The 27771-nt window shown below is 44.7% G+C and overlaps 1 protein-coding gene across 1 annotated transcript in view; it reads right to left on the reverse strand.

The window, feature by feature from the left end:
- Positions 1 to 27771, reverse strand: part of LOC124775864 (1-phosphatidylinositol 4,5-bisphosphate phosphodiesterase epsilon-1-like) — a 447016-nt gene that overhangs the window by 231272 nt on the left and 187973 nt on the right. Inside the window, exon 5 of the mRNA XM_047250697.1 lies at positions 9864 to 10147. Within this exon, the coding sequence (XP_047106653.1) occupies positions 9864 to 10147 (284 nt within the window). The remainder of the gene's footprint in view (positions 1 to 9863; positions 10148 to 27771) is intronic.

The following is a 27771-nucleotide window of genomic DNA, read 5'->3' on the forward strand; positions in this document are numbered from 1 at the left end:
TACGGGAACGCACTATACCCTTTTGCTCTCTTTTCCAAGACTCCATTTCTCTGTTTTCACACTACTGAGTGCAGGGGACGGTCGGCGCGTGGAAATGTTCGCTCAGTCGTCACATGGGTGTGCGTCCATTTCCTTCTAGCAGAGAGCTGGCGCCTCAACGGTCTTACAGGGCTCACAACCTCTCCCGTAAGCAATGACATTACGATCCCTTCAGCTATTTTCATTTTACAGCCTACGGCTGATTTCTTTTTCAATGCCTCTGATAATTGTTAAATCACTTCTCAAATTCCTGATCGAACTGTATGAAGCTTCCTGAATAAATGTTCTTGGAAGCTATGCTAAAGTCAACTACCAAACACTGATGTAAACAAGTAAATATTATTATTGTTACTGTTGTTGTGATTGTGGCGTTGTGCAGTACATGTGCGAATTATCCCCTCCTTGACCCGCGCCGGTGGCGCCATCGAGAATCGTAAAGCGAAGGTGCGCACAGGCTGTACGAAGTCGAAAGGTGGAGGCAACACAGTGACGTCATGGTACACAAGTAATGCTGGGTTGTTGAAGTAATTGTCTGGCGAATAGCACTGGTTTGGGTTTTGGACTATGCCAGAGCTAACCTGGAGATTGATGACTTGATCTGCATGTGGAGATGTCTTGTGAATTGAGAAGGAGAAGCCTGAAGATTATTGGGCTTTCTTATAAGAGTAATACGATAGTCAGTAAAGGACTGATTTCATACATTAACTTGAAAATTCCTACGTCCACTACTTCTGCTGGGTTTATAAATGTCCGGCATTCGGTGGCTTAAGTTACTGGAGTATTAGAAATGGACAAATTATTCACTATGAATATGAATTTTAATGCCGATGGGCTTGGTGGTATGTTACGCCGTCGCCAAGGTAGCCCCTGTGGGCCGGCAACACATCTAACACAACATAGGACCGAGGTTGTCTATGCCCAAGGCGTAAGCAATGGTAAACATCTGCTGTTTTGATTTTATCGATACTGGACGAGAGGTCGTGGTTGTGAATGTCAATGTTAAAAAATATATCGGCTCAACCACTTGTTTATAGTGTAAAACACTAAGATTGACGCGTTTCGGAAGTCAAGCTTCCATCATCAGAATAATAAAAAGTAAAAGAACCTGTTAAAACCCGCTAAAATGGAAATGCACCAGGCACAATAAAATTGAGAATAAAATCAAAACATCGTGGCTACTTCCCCGGTTGCAGCCGTGTCTTCCAAGGTGGATCTCCACATAGTCGTCAAAATATAAAAAACTCTAAAATGGTGTCGCCTATTCTGTTAAACATCTAACCACATGGCTCTCTCCTCTATCGTCGTAAACCGCCCGTGCGTCTTCGTTGATACCACACACCACGTAACCAAACACGACACTGAAACGCGAATGAGCTCACGCGCTCGTAAACAAGGAAGTCACAGAGATGTCTATACAAACAGATGACGTATACATGTTCCAAGGACCTCATGAAATGATGGTATCCTGCCAATTGCTAAAAATGTAATTACTAAAAGCAACCAGTGAAATGTTTGAGAAAGTTATTTGTATCACCAGTTAGCTGTTCACTCAGTGTGTTCTGATTATCCACGCTATGTATCGTAATTTCCAGCTGTTCTAGCAGATCCAGCTTTTTGCCTTTGTCCTGTCTATGTAAAATAACGAGATCCTGATCTATTCCCAAAATGGGGTGTCCCGTTTCCCAAATATGCGTGGCTACAGCTGACTTTTCGAAATTATTAAGCCGGAAAGCATCGCTACGTTCTTTGTAACGTACTTTAAGAAATAATTTGCAGCAGGAAAGCGATAAATATGAGAGAGCTGGGGGTCTATAAAATTCAGTGTAACACGTGCAAGGCAAGCTATGTAGGCCAAAGGTCCTTTAAAGTACGCTACAAAGAACATAGCGATGCTTTGACGAGTGTCAAATTCAGTTCTACAGTGACTTTTGCAGCTGTCGTTCTCTTATTTTTCGTCATACATGTCTCCAATGACCAGCTGTTACGATCACTCAACACACACTTTCCTGCACGTTGTGACTCAGGGGATAATGCTCTTCCACTTTCCCTACATGCAGTGAAAAACTACGATACGGTGTCTCTTGAAACCCTAAACACTTTGGTTCCTTTGGAGTCTGGTAGTCGCTGGAAAAGATGGCTGAATAATTATGCGGATGAGTTGTGCATAGCTTTCAGCTTACTGGACAAGGGCTTCAGGGTCTCTCCTATTTACCAGACCGTTAGAGAAGGTTATGTCTTCCATGTCCTGTGTGGAATGATATACTTCCATTATTCTGGTAAGTGATAAGATAAAACTACAATGTAAAAGCATTTCAGAGACTTTTCGAAATACAAACAGGTCCCATTAGAACTAACGAATGAGCTGTGCTTGCCGAGAACAATCAATACGATTTACAGCACAATACCAACAGATTTTTATTACGTGCTGCATCCACGGACAATAACAAAGGGGTGTGTCTTCACCTGTTTACTGCATTTTGTAGGCTATTCATAACAGCAAACATAAGAAATATGTTTCACAGTAACGAAAATCAACAAGAGCGCGTACATCTTCAGATATGCGTTTTAGAACCCACGTTTCGTGGACGTTTTCATCTTGTTTTGGTCCATACTACCCGCTCTAAAAATAGAATACCCTTTTTAACATCCTGTTTGTGTAAATGAGACGTACATTTTAAACAGTGACACAAAGGATGACTTTGTAAAACACGGGGATATGAGTAAGCACTTGACACACTGTCGATACTTACCAGGTGGGATAGACAGAGGACATCGAAAGGGTGCAAAAAAGGGCAGCTCGTTTTGTATTATCACGTAACAGGGGAGAGAGTGTGGCAGATATGATACGCGAGTTGGGATGGAAGTCATTAAAGCAAAGACGTTTTTCGTCGCGGCGAGATCTATTTACGAAATTTCAGCCACCAACTTTCTCTCCCGAATGCGAAAATATTTTGTTGAGCCCAACCTACATAGGTAGGAATGCAAAATAAAATAAGAGAAATCAGAGTTCGAACAGAAAGGTTTAGGTGTTCGGTTTCCCGCACGCTGTTCGGGAGTGGAATGGTAGAGAGATAGTATGATTGTGGTTCGATGAACCCTCTGCCAAGCACTTAAATGTGAATTGCAGAGTAATCATGTAGATGAAGATGTATAAATCACCTGATAGTGTAAAAATAAATGACTATGACCATATTAAAACAGAGACGGAAAATGGAATTGATAAGTATTGGTAAGTCATAGGAGATAACTGTGAAACGTCCGGTCAGTGCAGGGAATGAAACGAGATGATATTGTCTCTCCTGTGGGTTGGTTAGCTTTCCCTTCCTACATGACTGCCTCCATCTAGTAACACTGCACGAGCCGGACGCTGGAGTGCGTGGTCTAGATAATTGGTTGTGTCCATTCTCCTGGCCAAATTTCCTCCCACTACTCAAGTCGCAAGCCTCGTCAACGGCGAGGCGAGTTCCCCACCGGATGTGGGTTGCCGGAAGTACTACGTGCTCAGACCAGGCACTGTTTGAGCGAGCGCACGCCCCAGCGTAATTCTTGTAATGGCCCGGGCGCTCCCGGGTTATCACATTATGAACGCAGAGGGCGACGCGACGCGACGCCGCCGCCAACCGGCAGTCTGCCCTACAGCCACGGATTCTTCCTGCGAGACTGCGGCCGCGTTTAACAGTCCCCTATGAGAGTGATACAGCGTGAAGATGAGAGTTTGACGCGCCGTCAACAGCGCGGTCAGTAACACGCACATAAACTGAAGCGCCAAAGAAACTGGTGTAGGCACGCTTATTCAATTACAGGCATAAGTAAATAGGCAGAATACGACGCTGCGGTCGGCAACGCCCATACAACACAAGTGTCTGGTACAATTATTAGATCGGTTACCGCTTCTTCAATGGTAGGTTATCAAGATTTATGTGAGTTTGAACGTAGCGTTATAGACGGCGCACGAGCGATGGGACACAGCATCTTCGAGGAAGCGATGAAGTGGGGATTTTCCCGTACGACCATTTCGCGAGTGCACCGGGAGTATGAGGAACCCGGTAAAACATCAAATCTCCAACATCGCTGCGGCCAAATAAAGATCCTGCAAGAACGGGACCAACGACGACTGAAGAGAGTCACTCAACGTGACAGAAGTGCAACCCTTCCGCAAATTGCTGCAGATTTCAGTGCTGGACCATCGACAAGTGTCGAGGAGCGAATCATTCAACGAAACATCATCGATATTGGCTTTCGGGGCCGAAGACCCTCTCGTGTGCCCTTGATGACTGCACGACACGAAGCTTTACGCCTCACCCAGGCCCTTCAACACCGACTTTGGACTGTTGATGACTGGAAGCACGTTGCCTGGTCGGACGAGTCTCGTTTCAAATTGTATCGAGCGGATGGCTGCGTACGGGTATGGAGACAACCTCATGAATCCATGAACCCCGCATGTCAGCAAGGGACTGTTCAAGCTCTTTAATGGTATGGGACGTGTGTAGTTGGAGTGATATGCGACCCCTGATACGTCTAGACATGATTCTGATAGGTGACACGCAAGTAAGCATCCTGTCTGATCACCTGCATCCTTTCATGTCCATTGTGCATTCCGACGGACTTGTCTAATTCTAGCAGGACAATGCGACACCCCACACGTCCAGAATTGCTACAGAGTGTCTCCAGGAACACTCTCCTGAGTTTAAACACTTCCGCTGGCCACCAACTCCCCAGACACGAACGTTATTGAGTGTATCCGGGATGCCTTGCAACGTGCTGTTCAGAAGAGAAATGCACCCCCTCGTACTCTTACAGATTTATGGACAGCCCTGCAGAATCAATGGTGTCAATTCCCTCCAGTACCACTTCGGACACGGCACATCGTGTTGCAGCACTTCTGCTTACTCGCGGGGCCCCTACACGATATGAGGCAGGTGTACCAGTTTCTTTGACTCTTCACTGTAGTAACTGACCGCAAGAAGCAAACACTTCTGTAGTCCTAACGAACTGTTGCCAAATACAGATCACTCCGAATATCCCTAAGATCCCATTTTACAGATCTGCACCATCTTTCCCATTCAGGTACCTTTCAGTTCATTTTTCTCCCCTCCTCGTCCTTCTTCTTCTTCTTTTGCCGCTCTTCCCTTTTAGTTTTGGCCTTTCGTGTTCTTTTTTTCGCCTCTCACAAAACCGTGGCTATACGGAAACGGCTCCAGGCCACGCACCTTGGCTGCCATAGCTCACTTGCGCTACCGGATACAATGATTGTAAATAGTGACGTAAAAGTCATGGAGACAAGATGAGGGCAGTTCATTTTATAACTATTCCCTTTCTCGTGGGGGGGGGGGGGGGGGGGGGGAGGGGGTTCTGTGGAGCTACTGGTTAAAAAAAATGGCTCTGAGCACTATGGGACTTAACTTCTGAAATCATCAGTCCCCTAGAACCTAGAACTACTTAAACCTAACTAACCTAAGGACATCACACACACCCATGCCCGCGGCAGGATTCGAACCTGCGACCGTAGAGGTCGTGCGGTTCCAGACTGTAGCGCCTAGAACCGCTCGGGCACCTCGGCCGGCTACTGGTTACAAATAGGTAAACAGTTTGAGGGGGAGTAGAGGGGATGGATGGAATTTTTGGAAGGCTAGGACGAGGATTTAGGTGTATCGATGGTATGAAGAGCAGGCTGTTCCACTCATGTGCTGTGGGGCATGATCGCCTGCGGGCGCCTATCAGCTCGCCCTCTGGGCAGTCTTCGGCCCTAGGTCACCAATCAAGTGGCCTTACTACATTGTATTCACATCTTGTTCTGTTGCGTGCGTACAACCTCTCACTCGCCCCAGTTACATCCAGACATATGCTTCATGGTTTATTAACAAAACACTATAACACTTCGTCAGGGTTTTGAGACAAAGATTCAGGACCTGAGTAACGTAAAGAACTGAAGTGAAATTATTTAGCTCTTCTTTTCGAGATCCATTTAAGGTAGCTACGTTTTGAAACGAAATTAAAAACGACTGATTTAAAACATTGCACTTTCTTCACGAATAAATACTACAGTTGCACGAGTCTGTTACGATGGTATCTTGATGCACATATAGAAGATGTTTCTGATCTACTCGCAATGCAGCTGACATCATGTCTGTGGATCAACATATTGTTCTGAATAGCTTTACTCTGTCAAGAAGGAGATGGAAACTCCAGAACCCAGATTGATTATTCAAAACTGAAGAGCATCTGCGTCTTGCGGCAACAAACGGATTAGAGAGAAAAAAAAATTGTGACTTGTGGATAAAAAGAAATTGTACAACCAGAAGTATTAGGATTTTAGTGTTTCTTTTTACTTTGACTGATTTTTAAGTCAAACACTTGATTTCACAATCGCACTTGCTCGGTCTAGTTCCCTCAGTAAACGCTTTTGAAATTCGCAGAGCGTTCGCTGCCCGTGCCCTAGCCATTTGCCCGTCCCCTGCTTGTGAGTGGCCGGCTCCACGACTGCCCGAGGACGAGCAGTTCGCCCACGCCTGGCCCACCTCTGATTGCGGGCGCCCACCTGCCAGTGAACAGGCACTCGAGAGTGTAGAATAGGAAACGTGCTATTATGTGGACAGTGTTGAACGACTGTGCGCTGTAACAGAGACGGCAAAAAACGAATCCCTGACAGTTGCAGTGGACTTAGGACGGCTGCTTTACATGTCTATCTCAGTCAATCACTAAAAGCGATTTTGTGTACGTCTGTGGCAAAGCCTCATTGTTGTCGCACCTCTAAAGACGACTATTGTTTTCACTTGCAACCTTTAGGGCTTCGTAGCCGAAAACTGACTACAGTGCTGCCAACTGTCAGCGATCTTCTTCCTCTACTGTACACCCATCTGGCCACTGCTGCCTGTGGGTGCCTGGATCGCCGACTGCCTGTGCTTGAGCAATGGCGCAGTCTACTTTCTTAAAACGGGACATTTACTGTAATACAAGCACCGACTGAAACATTTATGCAGAAAAGGAAATTTTTAACAAACATTGAAAATGCAACAGAATTTCTGAAAATACGTAAGGGCCAAATAGAGAAGGTTCAATCAATTTCATGTCTTGGATAGATAATATAAGAAAATAGTTCGGAAACGATAGATGAAATGGGAAGGAGATATGGAGCAACTATAGACATTTGCAATCAAAACGAAAAACTAAGGCATTACAATATAGTAGTAAAGCTAGAATATCTATATGCAAGTGAATTTCTAGCATTAAAGTACAATTTAGGTAAATTAGGAATAGCACAAAGTCAAATCGTCACAAAAATATCAGGATAACAAAAAACTATGGAAATTAGTAAGTAATGATACAATTTATCGATACAGAGTAAACATATCAGAAGTAATGGCAAAAATGGTGTTTCTGATAATTTATACCGGATGCAAGACAGAAGTTAATTATATCTTCAAACATTTAGTGTTAAAAAGTCTACAAGTCAGATGCACAAAAAAAGGAGGAGAGAGAGAGAGAGAGAGAGAGAGAGAGAGAGAGAGAGAGAGAGAGAGAGAGAGAGAGAGAGAAAATGAGGGGGGGGGGGGGGGGATTTAGAAGAAAGCAATACACTGGCCTGCAAAACTTAAGGACAAAAGTGGCTTTTGTTTTGCATGATGCGTTGTTGCTCGATGAAACTTGGACCACACAGGAAGAACTGTACAGTATAATCCAATAGCCAACCAAGAAAAATACGTAATGAGACGAACAGAAACGACACTTTTATTCAAAGACAATGATTACACTAAAGTCACGGCGAACCATGATGGTCCCCTGGAAATTAAGAAAGGCGGTTATAGGCGCTTCAGTCCGGAACCGCGCTGCTGTTACGATCGCAGGTTCGAATCCTGCCTCGGGCATGGATATGTGTGATGTCTTTAGGTTAGTTAGTTTTAAGTGGTTCTCAGTCTAGGGGACTGATGACCTCAGATGTTAAGTCCCGTAGTGCTTACAGCCATTTGAACCATTTTGAACGAAAGGAGGGAAATGGTTGTTATTAGGGTGAGTGATCACCACGCATAGCACTGTATGCTCTGCAACGTGCCCCCATGCTGGCCGCAAGGCTGGTAAGGACTTCTTGTGATAGGGCCTTCCATTCCTCCACTGGCGCCGTTGTCACCTGCTGGACGGTCGCTGGTGCATGTAGACGTTCTGCAGTACGTCTCTCCAACGCTTCCCAAACGTTCTCGATGGGATTTAAGCCGGGGGAAATGGGCAGGTCAGACCATTCTCCAAGAGCGAATCCACCTACACTGTTCTATGTGGCCGCACACTGTCATCCATGAAAATGAAGTTACGGCCGAATGCACACCTAAAAAGACCTTCACGGGGAAGGATACAGTCTCACAGTAACGGTGACTGGTGAGTGCTCTGTGTTCAGAGATTTGGAGGACAGTACGACAGTGCAACATTATGCCTCCACACACAATTACACATGGACCAACTAAACGAACATGTTTCAGAATGATCGTGGACGCATTGCGTGTTCTCAATTCTCGCCATATAAGGGTGCATCCAGAGTCACTACTCAGAATGAATATGCTCTCATCCGGGAAGAGCACGCGACACCAGTCCTCGATGGTCCAGTCCCTCCGCTCTTGGCACCACTGCAAACGGTGACACCCACCTGCTGCTCTCAATGGAACACAACAAACTGATCGTCGCGAAAAGAGACCACCCCCGTTTAGTCACCGAGCCAGAGTGGAGCATGAGATTGTGTGCGTTGCACTCCCGTTAAATGTGGTTACAATTGCACCCGCTGTTTGACGTTGATACATTCTATCCTGTTGTACAACATAGTTGTTATCTGCTTCTGTAGCTGACCATGGTCGACTACTTACTCTCCTTCGGGCAGCAGTGTCTTTAGTTCCGAATGCTTCCCACACACGTGAATCAATATTGTGAACAATACGATACGCCTGGGCTGCACTCGGCACACTTCGTTCTACTTCCAGTTTCCCGACCATTTTTCCATATGTGAAGTCGTGCAAATGTTGTCTCTGGGTCATACTGTAATGAAGAACACCACAACTGTGCACCGTAACTGCTCGTTGATTGACATACGTTGTCTTTTCCTGTCCATTCAACTCCCTCGTGTTGAGAACCCAGCCTCATTTGACGCTATATTCGCGGTATGTGGCATCGAACCTTCTGTGGACGATCAGGATACCTTTGGCAAGATGCTCCCGCACTTTCCTTCATTTCCATCGTGTTGTTAATATGTTGTGTTACTTTGTTCATCTTGTCAAATGGTTCAAATGGCTCTGACCACTATGGGACTTAACATCTGAGGTCATCAGTCCCCTAGAACTTAGAACTACTTAAACCTAACTAACCTAAGGATATCACACACATCCATGCCCAAGGCAGGATTCGAACCTGCGACCGTAGCGAACACGCGGTTCCAGACTGAAGCGCCTAGAGCCGCTCGGCCACAGCGGCCGGCTCCATCTTGTCCTTACGTTTTGCAGAGCAGTGAACAGAAGGTGAAGAATCATCTAACAGAGAAGTGTTTAGAGAAGAAGTATTGAATTTGTAAGGATTTGAAGGTAGTAGAGCGAAAAAATGAACTCGTCTGAAGTGATCAGGAGTCAGCAAGGAAAAACACAGTGATCAGATGAAAGAGTGCTGGAAGAAAATAAGAGAACAATGACATGGTGCTTTGTCGGTCCACCCGAGAGGAGGAAAATACAAAGGATGGGGCAGAGGCTGTGGTGAAGGATACAGGAGTTGGTGCTAGCTATAGGGCGGGCAGTTGAACAGAAAGTTGACCTCCTCTGTAAGCAGAAGGTGAGGGATGACCAGAGCGAGGCACTGACCTCGTTGAAGCGCTTGATGAGGCTGCGCACGGAGGGCCTCTGCGCGCCGTGTCCCGGTCCCGCCTGCTGCTGGTGCTCGCCGCTGCTGGGGCTGCCGCTGCTCGAGCCCAGGTCGAGCGTGACCTGGCGCAGGTAGTCGATGGGCGGCACCTGGTAGAAGAGGCGGTGCTCGGCGTCCGCCAGCCGCAGCGCCACCTCCTCGGGCACGTGCAGCAGGCGGTGCAGCGCCTCGAGCTCCTCGGCCGCCACCACCTGCAGGGTCAGCAGCGACCGCTTCACCAGCTCTGGAACACCCCGCCACATCCACCAGTGGAGCCCATGAGGCTCGGCCACGGGCCCCGTCCTGCGCACAAGCCAAACGCGGCCCCCGGCTGCAACGCTAACCGGCCGACCCTGCCCACACATCATGGCGGCGCGCGGTGCTCCTCCAAGGCGGGCCGTCTGCAGACCCTCCCATTTACGTGCTCACCCGGCTTACACGCCACAACTTAAAGATCTCTCAACAACACTTTATAGGGGAGAATCTTTCCAACGAATTTCATCTTCCCGATTTATCACCCAATAATTCATTGGTCTCGATGTAACCCTAGCGCTAGTTTTCTACTTGGCCAGAAGACGATAAGTTGGAAACTCGCCAGAACGATGCAGCAGAACGAAGCTGTTGCTCGGCTGACAAGACACGAGCTTAAAAGTTTTATGCAGGGTGTATCATCACTGCCAGCGAAGGCTTTTACGTGTCAAAGTATACGTTAATCTTACAGTTTGTATGTATTGTATTTATCGTATGTTAACCGGGGACCTAGAAACGACGGAGAGGCTCCGTCACCGCCACAGCCGCAGTGGTCCACAACCCCACGACGACTACCGCACTCCACTTCACCCCTCCACCGCCCCCACACCGAACCCAGGGTTATTGTGCGGTTCGGCCCCCGGTGGACCCCCCCAGGGAACGTCTCACACCAGACGAGTGTATCCCCTATGTTTGTGTGGTAGAGTAATGGTGGTGTACGTGGCGAACTTGTTTGCGCAGCAATCGCCGACATAGTGTAACTGAGGCGGAATAATGGGAAACAGCCCGCATTCGCCGTGGCAGATGGAAAACCGCCTAAAAACCATCCACAGACTAGCCAGCTCATCGGACCTCGACACAAGTCCGCCGGGCGGATTCGTGCCGGGAACCAGGCGCTCCATCCCACCCGGAAAGCCGTGCGTTAGACCGCACGGCCAACCGGGCCGACTAGTCTTACAGTTAGTCATAGAGTTTTAACTATGGTACTGCTTGTTGGCTTTTGGCTCTGGATCTTCGGCTTACATTTGTTGAACGATTTTTTTCCTATTTTAATTCCGTCAGCACGTGTAGTTGGCACTGTCAAAGGTTCAACCTCCACTTCTGGTGATTAACAGACTGTCGCCAGCAGTGGAGGGTGAACTTTCGACAGTGCGAGCCACTTTCGGTGACGAAATGTAGGTCTAGGACCCCAAGACCAGTCAATAAGTGGACTCGAAAGCCTCGACAATTTTGTTTTAACTATCGGCTGGACAATAACAAAATTACGTAATTAATTTTTTGTTTATTTGCAGGATCGTGAAATTCTGGTACATAGTGAACTCCCCGCGCCACACTACCATGAAACGCCAATTGAAGAGGCAAAAATGGTGCAGCCCAAAGTGGAGTAACGTGCGGTAAATTCGTATTCTGCAGCAGTGGAAATGTTGCAGTTGCGTCCGGGTAAACCAACTGACTTCTTCAGCAGTGTGGTCCATTCTAATACAGCTGAAACAATTCCGCTGCTTCCGGAAACTAATTAGCACACGATACTCCACTTTAGAAACAGCCTGAGTCTCTTTGTTTTGACTGATCTAGTGGCGTAATAAGGTACTGTAGCGAGACGACTACGATTTGTACCGAGACTACGGATTTGTACCTGCACTTAACCAAAAAATTAACAACGTAAATTTATGTTTTCGAGGTATTAAGTAAGCCCTTACGTCTACCCACTGTAGAAACACAACATAGCTAGTGAACATGGGTCCATAATACTGTGAATGTGTAGTTACGAGCCACCACTGACTGAGGTATGAAGTAGTGTCCGTCGCCGATGTCGCTAACGCATGCTTGCGCACTTGCTCTCGATCCGGAGGTAAGGCTGTTCGAATCCTTGTGGTGGATGAAATTTTCGGTACCAATATTTGGCTTACGAGGGGAGGAGAGTTGGTGATGTAAAGCTCCTTATCACCAGTCTCATGAAGTAAGGGCAGATTACGGTGTTGATGGTAATCTGTCCATGAGATGGGCTTGCTAAGACGGCGCACACTGGGTGCCACTGGAGAGCAGTACGCTATGTGCCAGCACCGGGTTTCACCCTCTTCCTTCAGTCATCATCATCATCATCATCATCATGATCACCACCATCGCACATCCCAAACATAACACTAAACCCAAGGCCGCTAAACTCATCTACAGTGAAGAAATACACATAAGATACACCTCTCCATATACGCGTGGAAAAGGGAGGAATGGAAATCTTTCCGACTCCCGCTTCCGAACGTGGGATCTCTCACCCAATAATCCCTTAGGACTTTACTTTTTTATAGCTCAAATCTAGCGTAAACGCGAGATATTGGAAAGAATTCGTAACTCACCCCACTGACGAGAGCAGTTTAGCGTCCAAATACGTCAATGACAGGTAAGTACGAGAGTCCAATGAATTGCAAACCTTAACATGCTGAAGTAGAACTGTATTTTACGAGGGCGTGCTAAAATTAATACCTCCGAATATTTTTATGAAAACTATTAGAGCCTTTATAATGCAGCAAAATTTATTCTTCATTGCTACATATTCATTTCTGAAGATAGTCACCTTGGTGACGAACACATTTCTTCCACCCAGAGAACAGTTTGTTGGTACCGTCAATGTACAATGTTTGACTTTGTTGACTGAAGCACAGCGTCACCTCTGCTCCCATCACTTCGTGTCACTGTCGAAGTGAAATCCTCGAAGAAGTTATCTAATTTTTGTATCGGGTGAGCGAAGTTGGGATTGTATGTAGAATATTCGACAGGGAACCCAAGGCGTCGAATTGCTGCAGATGTCGCAGAGCTGGTGTGTGGTGTGGCATTGTCATGCTGAAGGAAAGGGTGCTACATCTGTGGACGAGCTCTTCGAATTCGGCCTTTCGGTTTTGTGAATGTCTCTCACCCACTGACATAGTTACGCGGAAAATTGCGACGTTACACGCTACAATTCGGAGCCCTCTAGTGGTAAAGGGTTACAACTTACGTCAGTGAAGCGGGAAGGTCGGCCGAGTAATATGCATGACTTAAATACCTCAACTCTTAATGAGAACAGAACAAAAAATTCTGAGGCATAACTTTTCAGCACTGCCTCGAACGTTAAGGTAGGCCACGGGTGAAACTTGAGCTCAACAATATGGGGATTTAATCCAAAATATTATATTTTAAATCCATTTGTAGAAGATACGACATAACTTCATGCAGAATTCAATGGTGGCACGTACCAGTCTCGTTTGCGGACTCAAATTTCCTCAACGTTTTCGCTTCTATTTTGGTATACTTTCAGCCGTGCCTGTTAATCACGATAAACCCTGTACAATAGTGTCAGCAGCCCTCTTAGGTAGTTGGTTGACGTTGCTGTTGTGTGCTGCAAAATGCCGTACGCCAAATGATTGTAAGGTTTACTGAAGGAAGAGAGGCTCGGATTTAATGTCTCGTCGACGAAGAGATCAGTAAGATGGAATGAGGAAAGAAATCAGCTCCGAAGGTGTTTGTCAAGGCGACTTAGGAAGGAAGCCGACTGCATCATTAGACTCAAAACAAATTCTTATTGGGAGAGGCTGGAGGAAGGGACTCGGACGGTCTTTTGCTAACGAACCACACCAGAAATTACCTTCACTGTTATAGGGAAAGTGCGGGAAAGCTGAATCTGAATGGTTGTGCGGGAATTTGAACTTTCGTCCTCCCGAGTGCGAGTCCATTGTATAGAGAATCCAAGGGCATCCTGAATGTGTATGGCCAAACGTCAATTGACAGCCGCATTTTCGAACGCGAGTGCAGTGTCTTAATAACTGTGACAACTCTCTCAGTGGCTATACCGAAGAGAAGCTCGTCTTATGTGTGATAAAAGTGAGAAATACTTATAAACAAGAGAAACAACTGATATCGTATATCAGCTCTCGGAACCTGTCATATCCTTTAACATCAAAGGGAAATACCACGAAACGACATCAAATTGGAGAACAGATATATTTACTGGTACTCAAGGCGATTGATGGTGATGGGTGGTGGGGGATTATGACAAAGTGAGGCGGTGCACTGCAGCCGTAAAATACACATAAGTTATTGTGAAATTCGAATTTCTCCCGTCACATACAATGTTCAAAGAACTTACAGGAACTCGACCGCCGCTTGACGTCTTCGACAACCACCGATATCTCGCAAGGTGCACTCCCTGCCATTTTTAAGGCACAAATGTAGCGAGAGAGAGCGATGTGGAATGAAATCTAAAACCTCGGTATGCAGGGCAAAGGCCGAAAGACAGCATACACACACACAAACATCATAAACTCCAGCGCCACCACATACAAAAGGATGACCAATGTCAGAAATTATCGATAATAAGTATGAATTACTAACGGATGAGGTAACATTTACTCCAGCTGCTACCCCGACCAGGGATGGAGCAGGATTGCAAATAGAGTTTAAGCGAAAACTTCCATCTCTGCTCATAAGATCTCTAGCTAATTTAAGCTCAACTGTTTCCTTAATAGTAATATCACCGGAAGTAAGTGCAAGAGTCTCAGTGTTGTATTCGACAGGATGGCCGGTGTCAATGTCAATGCCTCGCAATTGCTCCCCGACAAGTGGAGTTTGTTTCCAAGGAATAATTTCGCCTCCATTTAATGACTGCTTCGAAAATTTCGGCATTTTATTAGAACTGGCTGGACTGCGGTTCTTGGTCGTAGTTCTCCGGGAATTTCTTTCCTGAGCGCTGTTTGATCGCCTAGTACTATCAACATGGCTCTAAGTGACTTAAATACATTTTAGGTTACTGGAATCCATAATAAAATCTCCGTTTATGCATAAATCACATTAACAGATGTAAATGAGACTAACATTGGCATTATTATGCATACGTATTGTAATTACTGTATGAAAATGAGGATTGTTTCTCAAAAACATCAACTCGGATGCACCTGAAAATGAATCTGAAAAACGCAAATGCACATCAATAGCTTCAACGGGCATCATTGTAGGTGAAGAATTTAGTGTGCTATCTACATTAAGCCCCAATTTCTCGCTTGTCTAGTTCTTGGTAACAAGTCCTTTTATAGACTCAAGCTAACAAATGAAATTTTTTGGCACACAACAGTGCTCTCATTTAATGAAATTTTTTCTGCCCGTAATATCCAACCCATAGACTAGATACAACGTTACGTATCGATTAGTGAGCAGCTTACTCTATTCAGTATGGAACTTTCACTCCGCAATAGCCTACACTGTGAGGTAAACTTTTGTGGTAGAATGAAACCATCGGAACAGGACTGGAAGCGGGATCTTCTCCTGTATGAACCACTGCTCTGCTATCAAATTCGATAACCAGTTTTATAGTCACTTCTGGTTCACTGACGATACCGTGTTCATAAGGGAAGTTGTGATTCAAGGATTCAATGTTTTGTGTCCAACCAATTGGAATTGACTTTGAAAACACTGAAGTTACATCCGATGGAGTGCACCTTGGGAAAGCTACCCAAACAGCAGGGATTTTCCAGCGAACTTGTAAACGGACGTGTGCAGTACTTTTGAGCTATCAGAGACAGTCTGCGGTACATTAACATTGTCTATGGTAAAGGAGAGCACGCAAAGAAAATGGCGAGACGGATACTGGCTGACTATCAGTTTCAAAAAAGGATTCGAATGGACGTGATCAAAGAAAACGTACTGGTAGAATATTTCCTGGAGAGAACTTAACCACTTGTGTTAAACTTCTTAGTGTGTGAGTGGTCTTTAAATTATGTGCATACGTATACATAAAAAAGCAAGATCACAAGCAGTCTGCACTGGAACGTAATGGCGCGGATTTTTCGTCGGAACCACCACCATCACAAGGAAATTTAATCAGTTGGGAAACAAAAAGGGAAAGCTAATGTAAAATGTATCTTAACGTGAACAAGCCGTCTGAAGATGAACCTGTGGTTCGATACTGGTAACGGCGCTATTTAAATACACTAGTGGCCATTAAAATTGCTACACCACGAAGATGAAGTGCTAGAGACGCGAAATTTAACCGACAGGAAGAAGATGGTGTGATATGGAAATGATTAGATTTTGAGAGCATTCACACAAGGTTGGCGCCGGTGGCGACACCTACAAAGAGCTGACATGAGGAAAGTTTCCAACCGGTTTCTCATACACGAACAGTAGTTGACCGGCGTTGCCTGGTGAAACGTTGTTATGATGCCTCGTGTAAGGTGGAGAAATGCGTACCATTACGTTTCCGACTTTGATAAAGGTCAGACTGTAGCCTATCGCAATTGCGGTTTATCTTATCGTGACATTGCCGCTCTCGTTGGTCGAGATCTAATGACTGTTAGCAGAATATGGAATCGGTAGGTTCAGGAGGGTAATACGGAATGCCGTGCTGGATCCCAAAGGCCTCGTATAACTTGCAGTCGAGATGACAGGCATCTTATCCGCGTGGCTGTAACGGATCGTGCAGCCCCGTCTCCATCCCTGAGTAAACAGATGGGGACGTTTGCAAGACTACAACCATCTGCACGAACAGTTCGACGACGTTTGCAGCAGCATGGACTATCAGCTCGGAGACCATGGCTGCGGTTACCCTTGACGCTGCATCACAAACAGGAGCGCCAGCGATGGTGTACTCAGCGATGAACCTGGGTGCACGAATGGCAAATGGTCATTTTTTCCGATGAATCCAGGTACTGTTTACAGTATCATGATGGTCGCATCCGTGTTTGGTGACATCGCGGTGAACGCACACTGGAAGCATATATTCGTCATCGCCATACTGGCGTATAACCCGACGTGATGGCATGGAGTGCCATTGGTTACACGTCTCGGTGACGTCTTGTTCGCATTGACGGCACTTTGAACAGTGGACGTTACATTTCAGATGTGTTACGAGCCGTGGCTCTACCCTTCATTCGATCCCTGCGAAACCCTTCATTTCAGCAGGATAATGCATGACCGCATGTGGATACGGAAAACGTTCGACCGCTGCCCCGGCCAGCACATTCTCCAGACCTCTCACCAATTGAAAACATCTGGTCAATGGTGGCCGAGCAACTGGCTCGTCACAATACGCCAATCACTACTCTTGATGAACTGTGTTGAAGCTGCATGGGCAGCTGCACCTGTGCACGCCATCCAAGCTCTGTTTGACTCAATGCCCAGACGTATCAAGGCCATTTTTACGGCCAGAGGTGGTTGTTCTGGGTACTGATTTCTCAGGATCTATGCACCAAAACTGCGTGAAAATGTAATCACATGTCAGCTCTGGTGTAATATATTTGTCCAATGAATAGCCGTTTATCATCTGCATTTCTTGTTGGTGTAGCAATTTTAATGGCCAGTAGTGTAAATAAATAGTATCTTTAATAGTGGCTGGTTGCTGTTATATTCTATTAAGAGGCTAGAGATTTCAAAACGACATTCCACGACACACCCGGGAACCATTTCTACAAGAAGTCTATATGAAAGACCTAAAGCAACACACCTCAACTGTGAATAAGATAACAACCTCTATAGCAATTCTTAATTTTTTTCGTGTGTCTTCACTTCTGGATGCACTCCTACGTTTGCGGAGACAACTGTAGCACCGCTGCAGGTTTAAGACCACCCGCGAAGGCTCATAGGGTACACGCGCACGCCGGAGTGGCACATGAGGGGTGTTACGGAGGGGGAGGGGGAGGGAAAATATACATAAAATCAGAAGGGACGGCGCGCCGATCGCAAAGTGGAAAGCGTACGGGATGGGAAATGGAACGCTTAGGGCGGGAAGCTGGCGCAACAAATTAAATTTGCCTCCACAGAAAATCAAAGGCGGCGGCGGCAGCAGCAGCAGCGAGTGAGGGTTCCCCTGTTCTTTTTTTTATTTTTGCCGGCGGCTTCATTTGCAGCGGCAGCAGCGACCTGAACGTACGCGCGTCACCGTCTCGGCGTGCTCGTGCAAACTCAGCCCGACGTCGTCTGTTGTGCCCGCGACTCCGCTGCCGCGACAGGTAACGAAGTAACACATTGGCGGGGCGGGCCGCGCCGGTGTCTCGCAGGCTGCAGGGAGGCGCTTGGAGGAACACCGGCGCACAAGTCTACTGCTTTCTGTGCATCTCCTGTATGGCGGCGCCTCAGTAACATTAATGGGTGAATAGGGGGGGGGGGGGGGGGGAGAGGCACTTCCCTGAGCAGGTGGAGCACGAGCTTCGCTCCGTGCCGCTACCTGCTGCATACACAATGTGAGTCATCCCATAGAAAATATTTGCTGCAACCATTCGGTACACGCCATTGTGGATCCATGGCAGAGCCCCATGCGATGTGCAACATATACAACTATTAATAACTCTAACTTGAAAGCATACAGTGTACAACAGGTTTCCCAGCAGGAGTGTTAGAACTTCCATTGCCACAATTTCTTAACTGCCCGAAGCGTGAGATACTTGCAGACAAGGAACAGTTGTTCAGCCACAAAATAAAGGAATTTTTATGATCTTTCGCGCTATCGAAGGAAGAAAAGGAGATACATGACAGGGAACACTCTTCGGTAAGTTTCAGCCAACACTTTTTTCTTGGTCCTCAGACTGGTTTGGCGCAGTTCGCTACGCCTTCCCTCCTGTGCCAACCTCTTCATCTGAAAGCCACACTTACACTCAACACTTTCAATTATTTGTGGGACATATTCCAATCTCTTTAGTCCTCTATAATTTTTTTCAGTACCTCACTCTTATACCATGAAAAAAAAATCTCGACAACTAATGAGGTCTGTGACAGACGATGTAGGATTCAGGACGCCATAAGTATATATAAAATATCGTGTGGATCTGGACAGTTTTATGTCGGACAGACTGTGGGTACTATTGCACAGCGGTGTGTAGAACATGAGAGATGCTTTCGCCTTCGTTACCCTGAGAAATCAGCTGTAGCACAGCATGCTGCATTTGACAAGACATCTGTCATTACAATGACTAATATTTTCTTGAATAGTTTTTTTTTAAAAAAAACAACCGTTATAAAAATTTATGACAACTCCCTCAATAAAGACGGTAGCCTGGATCTAAGCACGGCTTAGGACCCGGCCATCGGAAGGTTGAAGCAGGCGCTGCGGACACCTAAGGAAAGCTTTACCTTATATGGCGATGCAGCAAGTACAAGTGACGTCGAAGAAGGCATATAAGGACGGTAACAACAACCAAAAGACAGTTACCACTCGACAATGGCTGAGGTGTATTTGACCGGAAGCAGAGTATTTTAAACCACTAGACGCGGCTGGAAGCTCGAAAGAATTTTATCACTATCACCACGAGAGTTGTTAACTGATAGTAACATACGTCCCATCGTCCTGTCCTTTTTCTTTTCAGTGGTTTCCACAATTCCTTTCCTCGTCGATTCTGTAGAGAACTTTCTTATTCGTTATCTTATTACTTCATTCTTGAAGCGCTGTGTTATTTTCGTCATTGTTTTTCGGTATTCAGGTTGAGCAATAAGGCAGAACGCATCTTTGCTTTACGCCCTGTTTAATCTGACCACTTATCTCTTGGTCTTGCAGATTGGGGCGCTCACATATTTGACACAGCGTCTTGCCTGTGGGGTTCAGTCTTTAAACACTTTCACAGACAATGATCCCATCTGAGGCTTACCAAAGCGACCACAACGACTGATACAACATTCAGGATACGTTACATTAGAATGCTGTACTGCTGGTTTTGAGACATTTACAGAGTCTTCATCCAGTTGTAAGTAAATTTTACATATGTTGCCAAAGGGACATCCTACGAGTATCTCGTCAGTGGTAAGAAACGCCGTTAAAAATTGACAATTAAGCACATAAAGTAGCAATCTGCACCTTTACTCTCTCTTCCTGACACGGTTTCTACTGTTATGTCTTCATTTTCTCATGAATTGCTTGTGTTAAAGTATAACATTTATTTTCAGGTTATTAGTTTTATCTGAATTAGCCAAAGTGAATTGGAGATGTGAATTCCATGGCTGTGCCAGTTGTTTGACTGCCATAGAGCATTAGTGTAATTTCAGGCAGTTTTAGAGCATCAATGCCGTGAAACTGTTTTGGACGGACAAGGAAAGAGACAGCAGTGTCTGCCAAGAAATCTGATTGTGATTTACAAGGAACTTAGTTCAAGTTTTAAGGTTCTTCAGTTATTGCAAATACCTTACACTTTCGATAGCACAATCTCGAGTAAAACGGCAGCGAATATTCCGTACATAACTTCAAAGTTAGTATCAACTATTAAAAGTTATACTTTCTTTCATTTGCAACCCGTAATGTGATATTGACAAGAGCCATACTTTTATTCGCAGTATTACTTTACAAAACATCACGTGTATCTACTGAATCGGGTCGTCTTATTCGGATGATTTCTGGTGAATATAATCGCTGAACCTTACGAGATCAGAATGAGGAAGACGGTAACTACGAGTATATGTGTACGATGCCACATTCTTCGTTGTAAATTGCAATCTCTTACTTCGCTGAGCGGTAATTTAAAAAAAATATTGGTACAGGCCTATGCTTAACTTCACGAGGAGCAGCTCTCTAAGAGATTATATGGAATAAAAAATAATTTTGCATGCGCGATGAAGTCTTATTACATTATTACTAGAACTAACAAAGCACCCTCTGAGCATTTGAAAGTAAAATAATTGTTTTGATACTTAAGTAAGACCTGTACATTCACCTCCTACGTATTTTCCAAAGTTCTAACACTCGTATTGGGAAACTTGATAGTTTCAAAGTAAGCTAATTTTTTTAGTCAGATGTTTCTGGCAATGGACACACATTCAACCAACATACTAGTGCTGGAAACAGTACGAGGCAATGCTCCACATGTTTGAAAGAAAGCATTTTGAAAGTCTGCTGTACTCACCAGATGGGAGTGTAGCGCTCACGTCTACGATAAAAAGTTTACTCGGATTCTTCAAACACAGCGGTATTTGCATTAAATAATTACAGCTGTGTAGACAAATATATGGAAGTTAATTAAATCCATCGAGGAACTCTATGCAAGCAAAACGTTTCGAAACGTAATGACAGAGGAAATTCAACACAGAAATCATAAAATTTTTACTATATATAGTTAATATCGAGACACGGAAACGTTTAAACTGGCAGTAGTTGGAATAGGACACAAGTGATAAGGTCACTTAGCTGGCTATATAGACAGCATTCGTTTCGCGCTCTATACGTGAATGCCACAGGAAAAAATTCTAATACGTGTTACAGTGAGAAAGAAGCCTTTACTATACACGACACACACAGTTGTTTGCAGAGTTAGTTCGTAGATGTAGATACAGAAGATGCAATATGGCTATTATTAATGGTGCTGTATACATGTTTTCCTTTCTTCACGTAAGGTTGTAACTTCATTGTTGTATGACAATCATTCCGGTCTATAAGTGGCAAGCGTGCGAGATATAATGTGACACCTATAATTACCTGCTGTGATGTTCGTTTCCTTCTCCTTAATATTTCCTAGAACGATACCATCGGACGTTTTTATAGCAAAGTCCTCATACTTCCTTTATCGTAGAGTAGGCTGTTTATAAGGCATGCCCCATTTATGTTTCAAACTGAAAGCAACACCTTTCGAGCTAACTCTCTTATCGATCGCAAGTGACGAGTGCGAAGCGTCATTATACTCGAGGCGAAATTAGGACGAGCACCAAGTGCTACAAACAAAAGACGCGTTGCAATGCAACAGCAGGTTTTTTCTTTCTTTCACATGCATTTAGTAGTGCCTGGGTTTTCAGCCAAAAACTTGCTGAAAAACACCCAACCCGAGGAGCGTTTCTGTACGAACATGTGTGATTGGTATACTGTTTTGACTATCTCTATGGTTTATGAATACTAACAGTTGAAATACTCTGCTGACCATAAAAACTGCAACACTAGGAACTACAGCAAATATAAAAATTTTGTTGATGTGCGTATACCGTATAGCGGAAGACTACAGTATTTGCATTTGATTTAGGAGTGTAAAAGCTGCGATCTGGGTATGTTAGTACTTGCTGTTTAAACTCTGCGGAGTAGTTCGTCAATCGTAGTTGCTAGCGAAAGGTATGGGGAAGGTGTTGACCAGAGTAACAGTCACACATCCTTCGTATTGAAGTAGGAAAAACGTGAACATGCGGTCTTGGGTTATCTCGTTGAAAGAAAATGCCAAGGAGACTTCGAAGATACGGCATAGCCAGAGGCCTTAAAACGTCATAAACACAATCGCTGCTGTCCGATTTATCAGCTACACGCTTTATCCAGTGGTGCTGGACCGAATGACGACGAGGAATGCAATTTGGCAGCGTTCAGCCTCCTTGGAGTCTCTAAATTCGGACGCTTCCATTGTTTTTCTGTTCGCAGAAGCGGAACTCGTTTGGAAAAAAGACGTAGTGCCTCTCATGTGCTCGGTATCATCGTTGGGCACATCACTGTCTACTTCCCAGTCTACGAAAGCTGAAAGAATAGCCGCTCTGGCTGACAGTTTATGATGCTGCAGACAGTACCTTAGTTTAACCAAGCCCATTTCCTGATTCAGCGTATGTTACGTGGCTGTGCGATCGTACCTGGCCGCGCAAACAATATGTATGTCCTCTGCAGCGCTAGTCGCGGGGCGGTTGAATGGCGTTGGGTGTGTTCCTCTTGAACCCATAGATTCCATATTCACACAACAATCGTGGGATCACGACCCACTCGGGCAGTAGTATTACGGAATGACGAACCACAATCTCGAAAGCCACGATAGAGTCGCTGCCAAATTCTGTCACGTACTGTTATACACTCCTCCTTCGTATATGAGTCATAACACTATCACCTCTCAAACAAACAACATTCAAATGCGATTTCCGAAAGAGAAACTAGCTGCGTAATCTTTCACGTATACAAAAGCAGGTGGTGTTACGCCTACGTAGTTTGTGTGCTTGCGCTGGAACGCTACTCATTTGCATATCCATGAATTTAGTAGGCCGCACTCCATGCTCCACGCCTATTTGACGTTTGTTACAAGCTGCATTCATGGTGTTGCATATTTTAGTGGCAAACAGTGTACTTTTGCTGGAGGGGTGCACTTCAGACACTTTTTCATCTACGGTCAATTACACATGTAAGAAACTGAATTACAGTTAGCTGGACCTAATGATAAAGCGAACTTGATCACGTGACTGGGATGGCGAGAGAACTTTCAGTGGCTTTCTGAGTCAGTCGAGGCCAGAACAGCGATATCGACACATTTGTTCGAGGGAAGTTCCTACGTGACCGATGAATTGGACACTCCGTCTTCGGGACTGGGTAGATACTGGACCTCACACGTGCCACCGTGTCAAGGATTTTCCGTAAGTACCTCGGTTCGAGGATACTCACTGCTGCTTGAAACGCCTCGGGCAACTACGTAGTGGTAATGATGGGAAAGTAGATTATCGCAGACTGTAATAGCGAAGACGATGGTGAACAACCTGCAGGTCAGTCGCCTATTCAGTGCTGGACAATATCAACCGGGAAACAGCATTTCATTTTGAGTCATCGCTTTTTGATTGGTTTGATGCGGCTCGCCATGAATTCCTCTCCCATACCAACCTCTTCATCTCAGTGTAGCACTTGTTCCCACTATCCTCATTGTTGGATATATTTCAGTCTTCTACATCTACATCTACATCTACATCCACATCCATACTCCGCAAGCCACCTGACGGTGTGTGGCGGAGGGTACCGTCCGCAGCTCGTGGTCGTGCGGTAGCGTTCTCGCTTCCCGCGCCCGGGTTCCCGGGTTCGATTCCCGGCTGGGTCAGGGATTTTCTCTGCCTCGTGATGACTGGGTGTTGTGTGATGTCCTTAGTTTAGTTAGGTTTAAGTAGTTCTAAGTTCTAGGAGACTGATGACCGTAGATGTTTAGTCCCATAGTGCTCAGAGCCATTTGAACCATTTTTTTGAGCGGAGGGTACCCTGAGTACCTCTATCGGTTCTCCCTTCTATTCCAGTCTCGTATTGTTCGTGGAAAGACGGATTGTCGGTATGCTTCTGTGTGGGCTCTAATCTGTCTGATTTTATCCTCATGGTCTCTTCGCGAGATATACGTAGGAGGGAGCAATATACTGCTTGACTCTTCGGTGAAGGTATGTTCTCGAAACTTTAACAACAGCCCGTACCGAGCTACTGAGCGTCTCTCCTGCAGAGTTTTCCACTGGAGTTTATCTATCATCTCCGTAACGCTTTCGCGACTACTAAATGATCCTGTAACGAAGCGCGCTGCTCTCCGTTGGATCTTCTCTATCTCTTATATCAACCCTGTCTGGTACGGATCCCACACTACTGAGCAGTATTCAAGCAGTGGGCGAACAAGCGTACTGTAACCTAGTTCCTTTGTTTTCGGATTGCATTTCATTAGGATTCCTCCAATGAATCTCAGTCTGGCATCTGCTTTACCGACGATCAACTTTATATGATCATTCCATTTTAAATCACTCCTAATGCGTAATCCCAGATAATTTATGGAATTAACTGCTTCCAGTTGCTGACCTGCTGTTTTGTAGCTAAATGATAAGGGATCTATTTTTCTATGTATTCGCAGCACATTACACTTGTCTACATTGAGATTCAATTGCCATTCCCTGCACCATGCGTCAATTCGCTGCAGATCCTCCTGCATTTCAGTACAATTTTCCATTGTTACAACCTCTCGATACACCACAGCATCATCTGCAAAAAGCCTCAGTGAACTTCCGATGTCATCCACCAGGTCATTTATGTATATTGTGAATAGCAACGGTCCTATGACACTCCCCTGCGCACACCTGAAATCACTCTTACTTCGGAAGACTTCTCTCCATTGAGAATGACATGCTGCGTTCTGTTATCTAGGAACTCCTCAATCCAGTCACACAATTGGTCTGATAGTCCATATGCTCTTACTTGTTCATTAAACGACTGTAGTTTTTATTCTCCCAATTCTCTGAACTACCATGGAAGTTATTTCTTGATGTTTTAACACATGTCCCGTCATCCTTGGTCCTCTTTTTGACAATTTATTCCACATGTTCCTCTCCTCGTTGATTCTGCGGAGAACGTCCTCACTTCTTTCTTATCGAATCGCTTAATTTTCAACATCCTTCTGTAGCAAAAATTTCGATTCTCCTCGGCTCCGGTTTACCCATAGTCCTTGATGCACTTTTATAAAATGCAAAATGGTGTGTTCAGAACATACAATCACGTTAATGTTTTTTTCAATTTAACGCTGATATTGGACATTAGTAGACTTCTTTTCGACAGGTATGCTCTCTTTTCCTCTCATAGTCTTTTTGTTCCCTTCTTACTTCGTGTAACATGTGTTATTTTGCAACCAAGACAGCAGAATAAGTTCGTCTACTTCGTGATCCCCAGTTCTGGTACTAAATTTATAATTAATCTCATTTCTGATACTCTTTATTCCTTTAGTCTTACTTTGATTTTCCTACAATCCACAGTATGTGTTCATTAGACTGTTCGTTCCATTACATAGGTCCGTCAATTCTCTCTCACCTTCACTGATAATAGTACTGTCATTGCCGAATCTTATCGCTGATAACGTTTCATTCTGAATTATAAGGTCGCCTCTCACCTGAAGCGATCGTACTACCAATAATCACCACCTAGTCACAGGACACGCTAGTCATCGCAAAACACTCTGCCTGTACTCACTGGCCGTCATAAAAGACTGTAGTTAGCATAAGTGGGTGGACGCTGAAAGCAGGAGAAAAGGTCGCATAAACTTGTGAATCATGGCGCACGTTGGTACAGTAGAATGGTACGAGCGTGTTCAAAGGGACGCGAGATGTCACAGAGCACAGCTGAGGCAGGTGCTGGGGATCATATAATTCGAGTTTCTTTCATGTGGGAAATTTATTAATCTGTACCATGACTGAACTTCCACAACAAACTCTAGAGCTGCTTCCAACCGTCTGCGCTGATCTGTTCCCATATCAGATAATACTGCATACGACTCTCAAAGGCTCACAATCAGCAACGCACCGCAGTGTTCAGACAAATTTTTTGGGTGGTCATAGCTTTATTTTTGTGAAATCTAAGCGTCACAACTGAAAAGAAACACCATAGAAAGCAAAACATCGTATCTGTAATGCAAAAGAGAAAGAAAAATAGTCTATCTGTAATGCAAGATTGCATAAGATGATCAAGCTAAGGAAGACAAAACAATTATTAATCCAAATACTGAATGATTTGAAGAAGTTACTTTACATTGCGAGTAGAGTACATTCGGAAGCGAGTGTTGGAAAGTGTTTTGGGGAAGGTGAATCAAAGACTGCAGAACACTTAGCAGGAGCAAAATTCTACTAGCGAAACTGCCTACACGACACTTGTCTGTCCTCTTGAATGAGATCCTTACCAGACACGATTGATGGACGACATCGAAAAGCTTCGAAGGGGGCCACCTGGAGTATCATGGATATGATGATCCAGGTGGTAGTTGTGAAAAGGGAGATTTTTCACGAAATTACAGTCATTAACTTTCTCCTCTGAACGCCACAGTATTTTGTAGACTTTCATCTACATAGGGAAAACAGACAGTCGTGACAAAATAAGAGAAATCAGAGCGCACGCGGAAAGATTTAGATGTTCGTTTTCCCATGTGCTCTTCGAAATTGGAAAGGTAGAAGAATACTCTGAAGGTAGTTCTTGGAACCCTCTGCCAAATACTTAATCTGAATCGGAGAGTAATTTTGTAGCTGAAGCTATAGTTGACAGAAAATAAGTGAAGAAATTTGTTAACGTATTTGTAGTTTAACATCGCATCCAGTTCGAGATTACTTGAGATAGATTACTAAGCGGAGAGAGATTTTGGCGTGTAAGGTCCAGACGATATAAAGGTAATTACAGAGAAAGCAAAAACTCAGACTGTAGAAGGATGGAGTATAGTAACGGTCGTGCCCTTTTCTAAGGAACAACCGCATCATTCGCCTGAAGTTCTTATGGAAAAATTATCATCAGTAGCACGACAGCCCTTTTTAAGCCTTCCCCTTCGTTGCACATTATTCCGTTCTTTCCTGCTTAGTGTAGAACTACTCCGATTCTCGCTTGCTATTTTCCGATGTCCTCTCTGACACCTACCTCCCACCTTAGTTTCCGTCTTCCAACCCTCTTGACCCCTTCAGGCACTGCATTTACATCTTCTTAAGCATTTTGTCATTAGCTCCAAGTACCATGACCTGCCCATTCCAGCCTTTTGATCAAATTCAACTGACAGTGTACGGTTCATTATATAGATTTGTAATGCATTGTTGAATCTCCTACTCCGGATACCATTTTGTTTCACTGACTCAAAATTTTGTCTCAAGATTTTCCTTTCACATATTCCAAATTGATTTTCACCGAAATTAGTTTTCAGCACCATACGGTAGCACTCACCTCACTAAAGCTTTAAACATCATAGCTTAAGTTTTCCTGCACAGGACCTTAGATGTTTTTTGAGACAATGGCAGCAGTTGTTGGCCAACAATAATCGTTTATGAATTTGGTCGTTGAATTGTCCGTACAGTTTACTCCAGATCCAAGGTGAATTAAACTACATGCAACACCAAATGTATATGAATTTTTGTGAATGGGAGTTTTCATTACGATAATCTTTCTTAGTTACAGACATATAGTACAGTTTTCCACTTTAT

Source organism: Schistocerca piceifrons, chromosome 2 (assembly GCF_021461385.2).
Source record: "Schistocerca piceifrons isolate TAMUIC-IGC-003096 chromosome 2, iqSchPice1.1, whole genome shotgun sequence".
NCBI lineage: Eukaryota > Metazoa > Arthropoda > Insecta > Orthoptera > Acrididae > Schistocerca > Schistocerca piceifrons.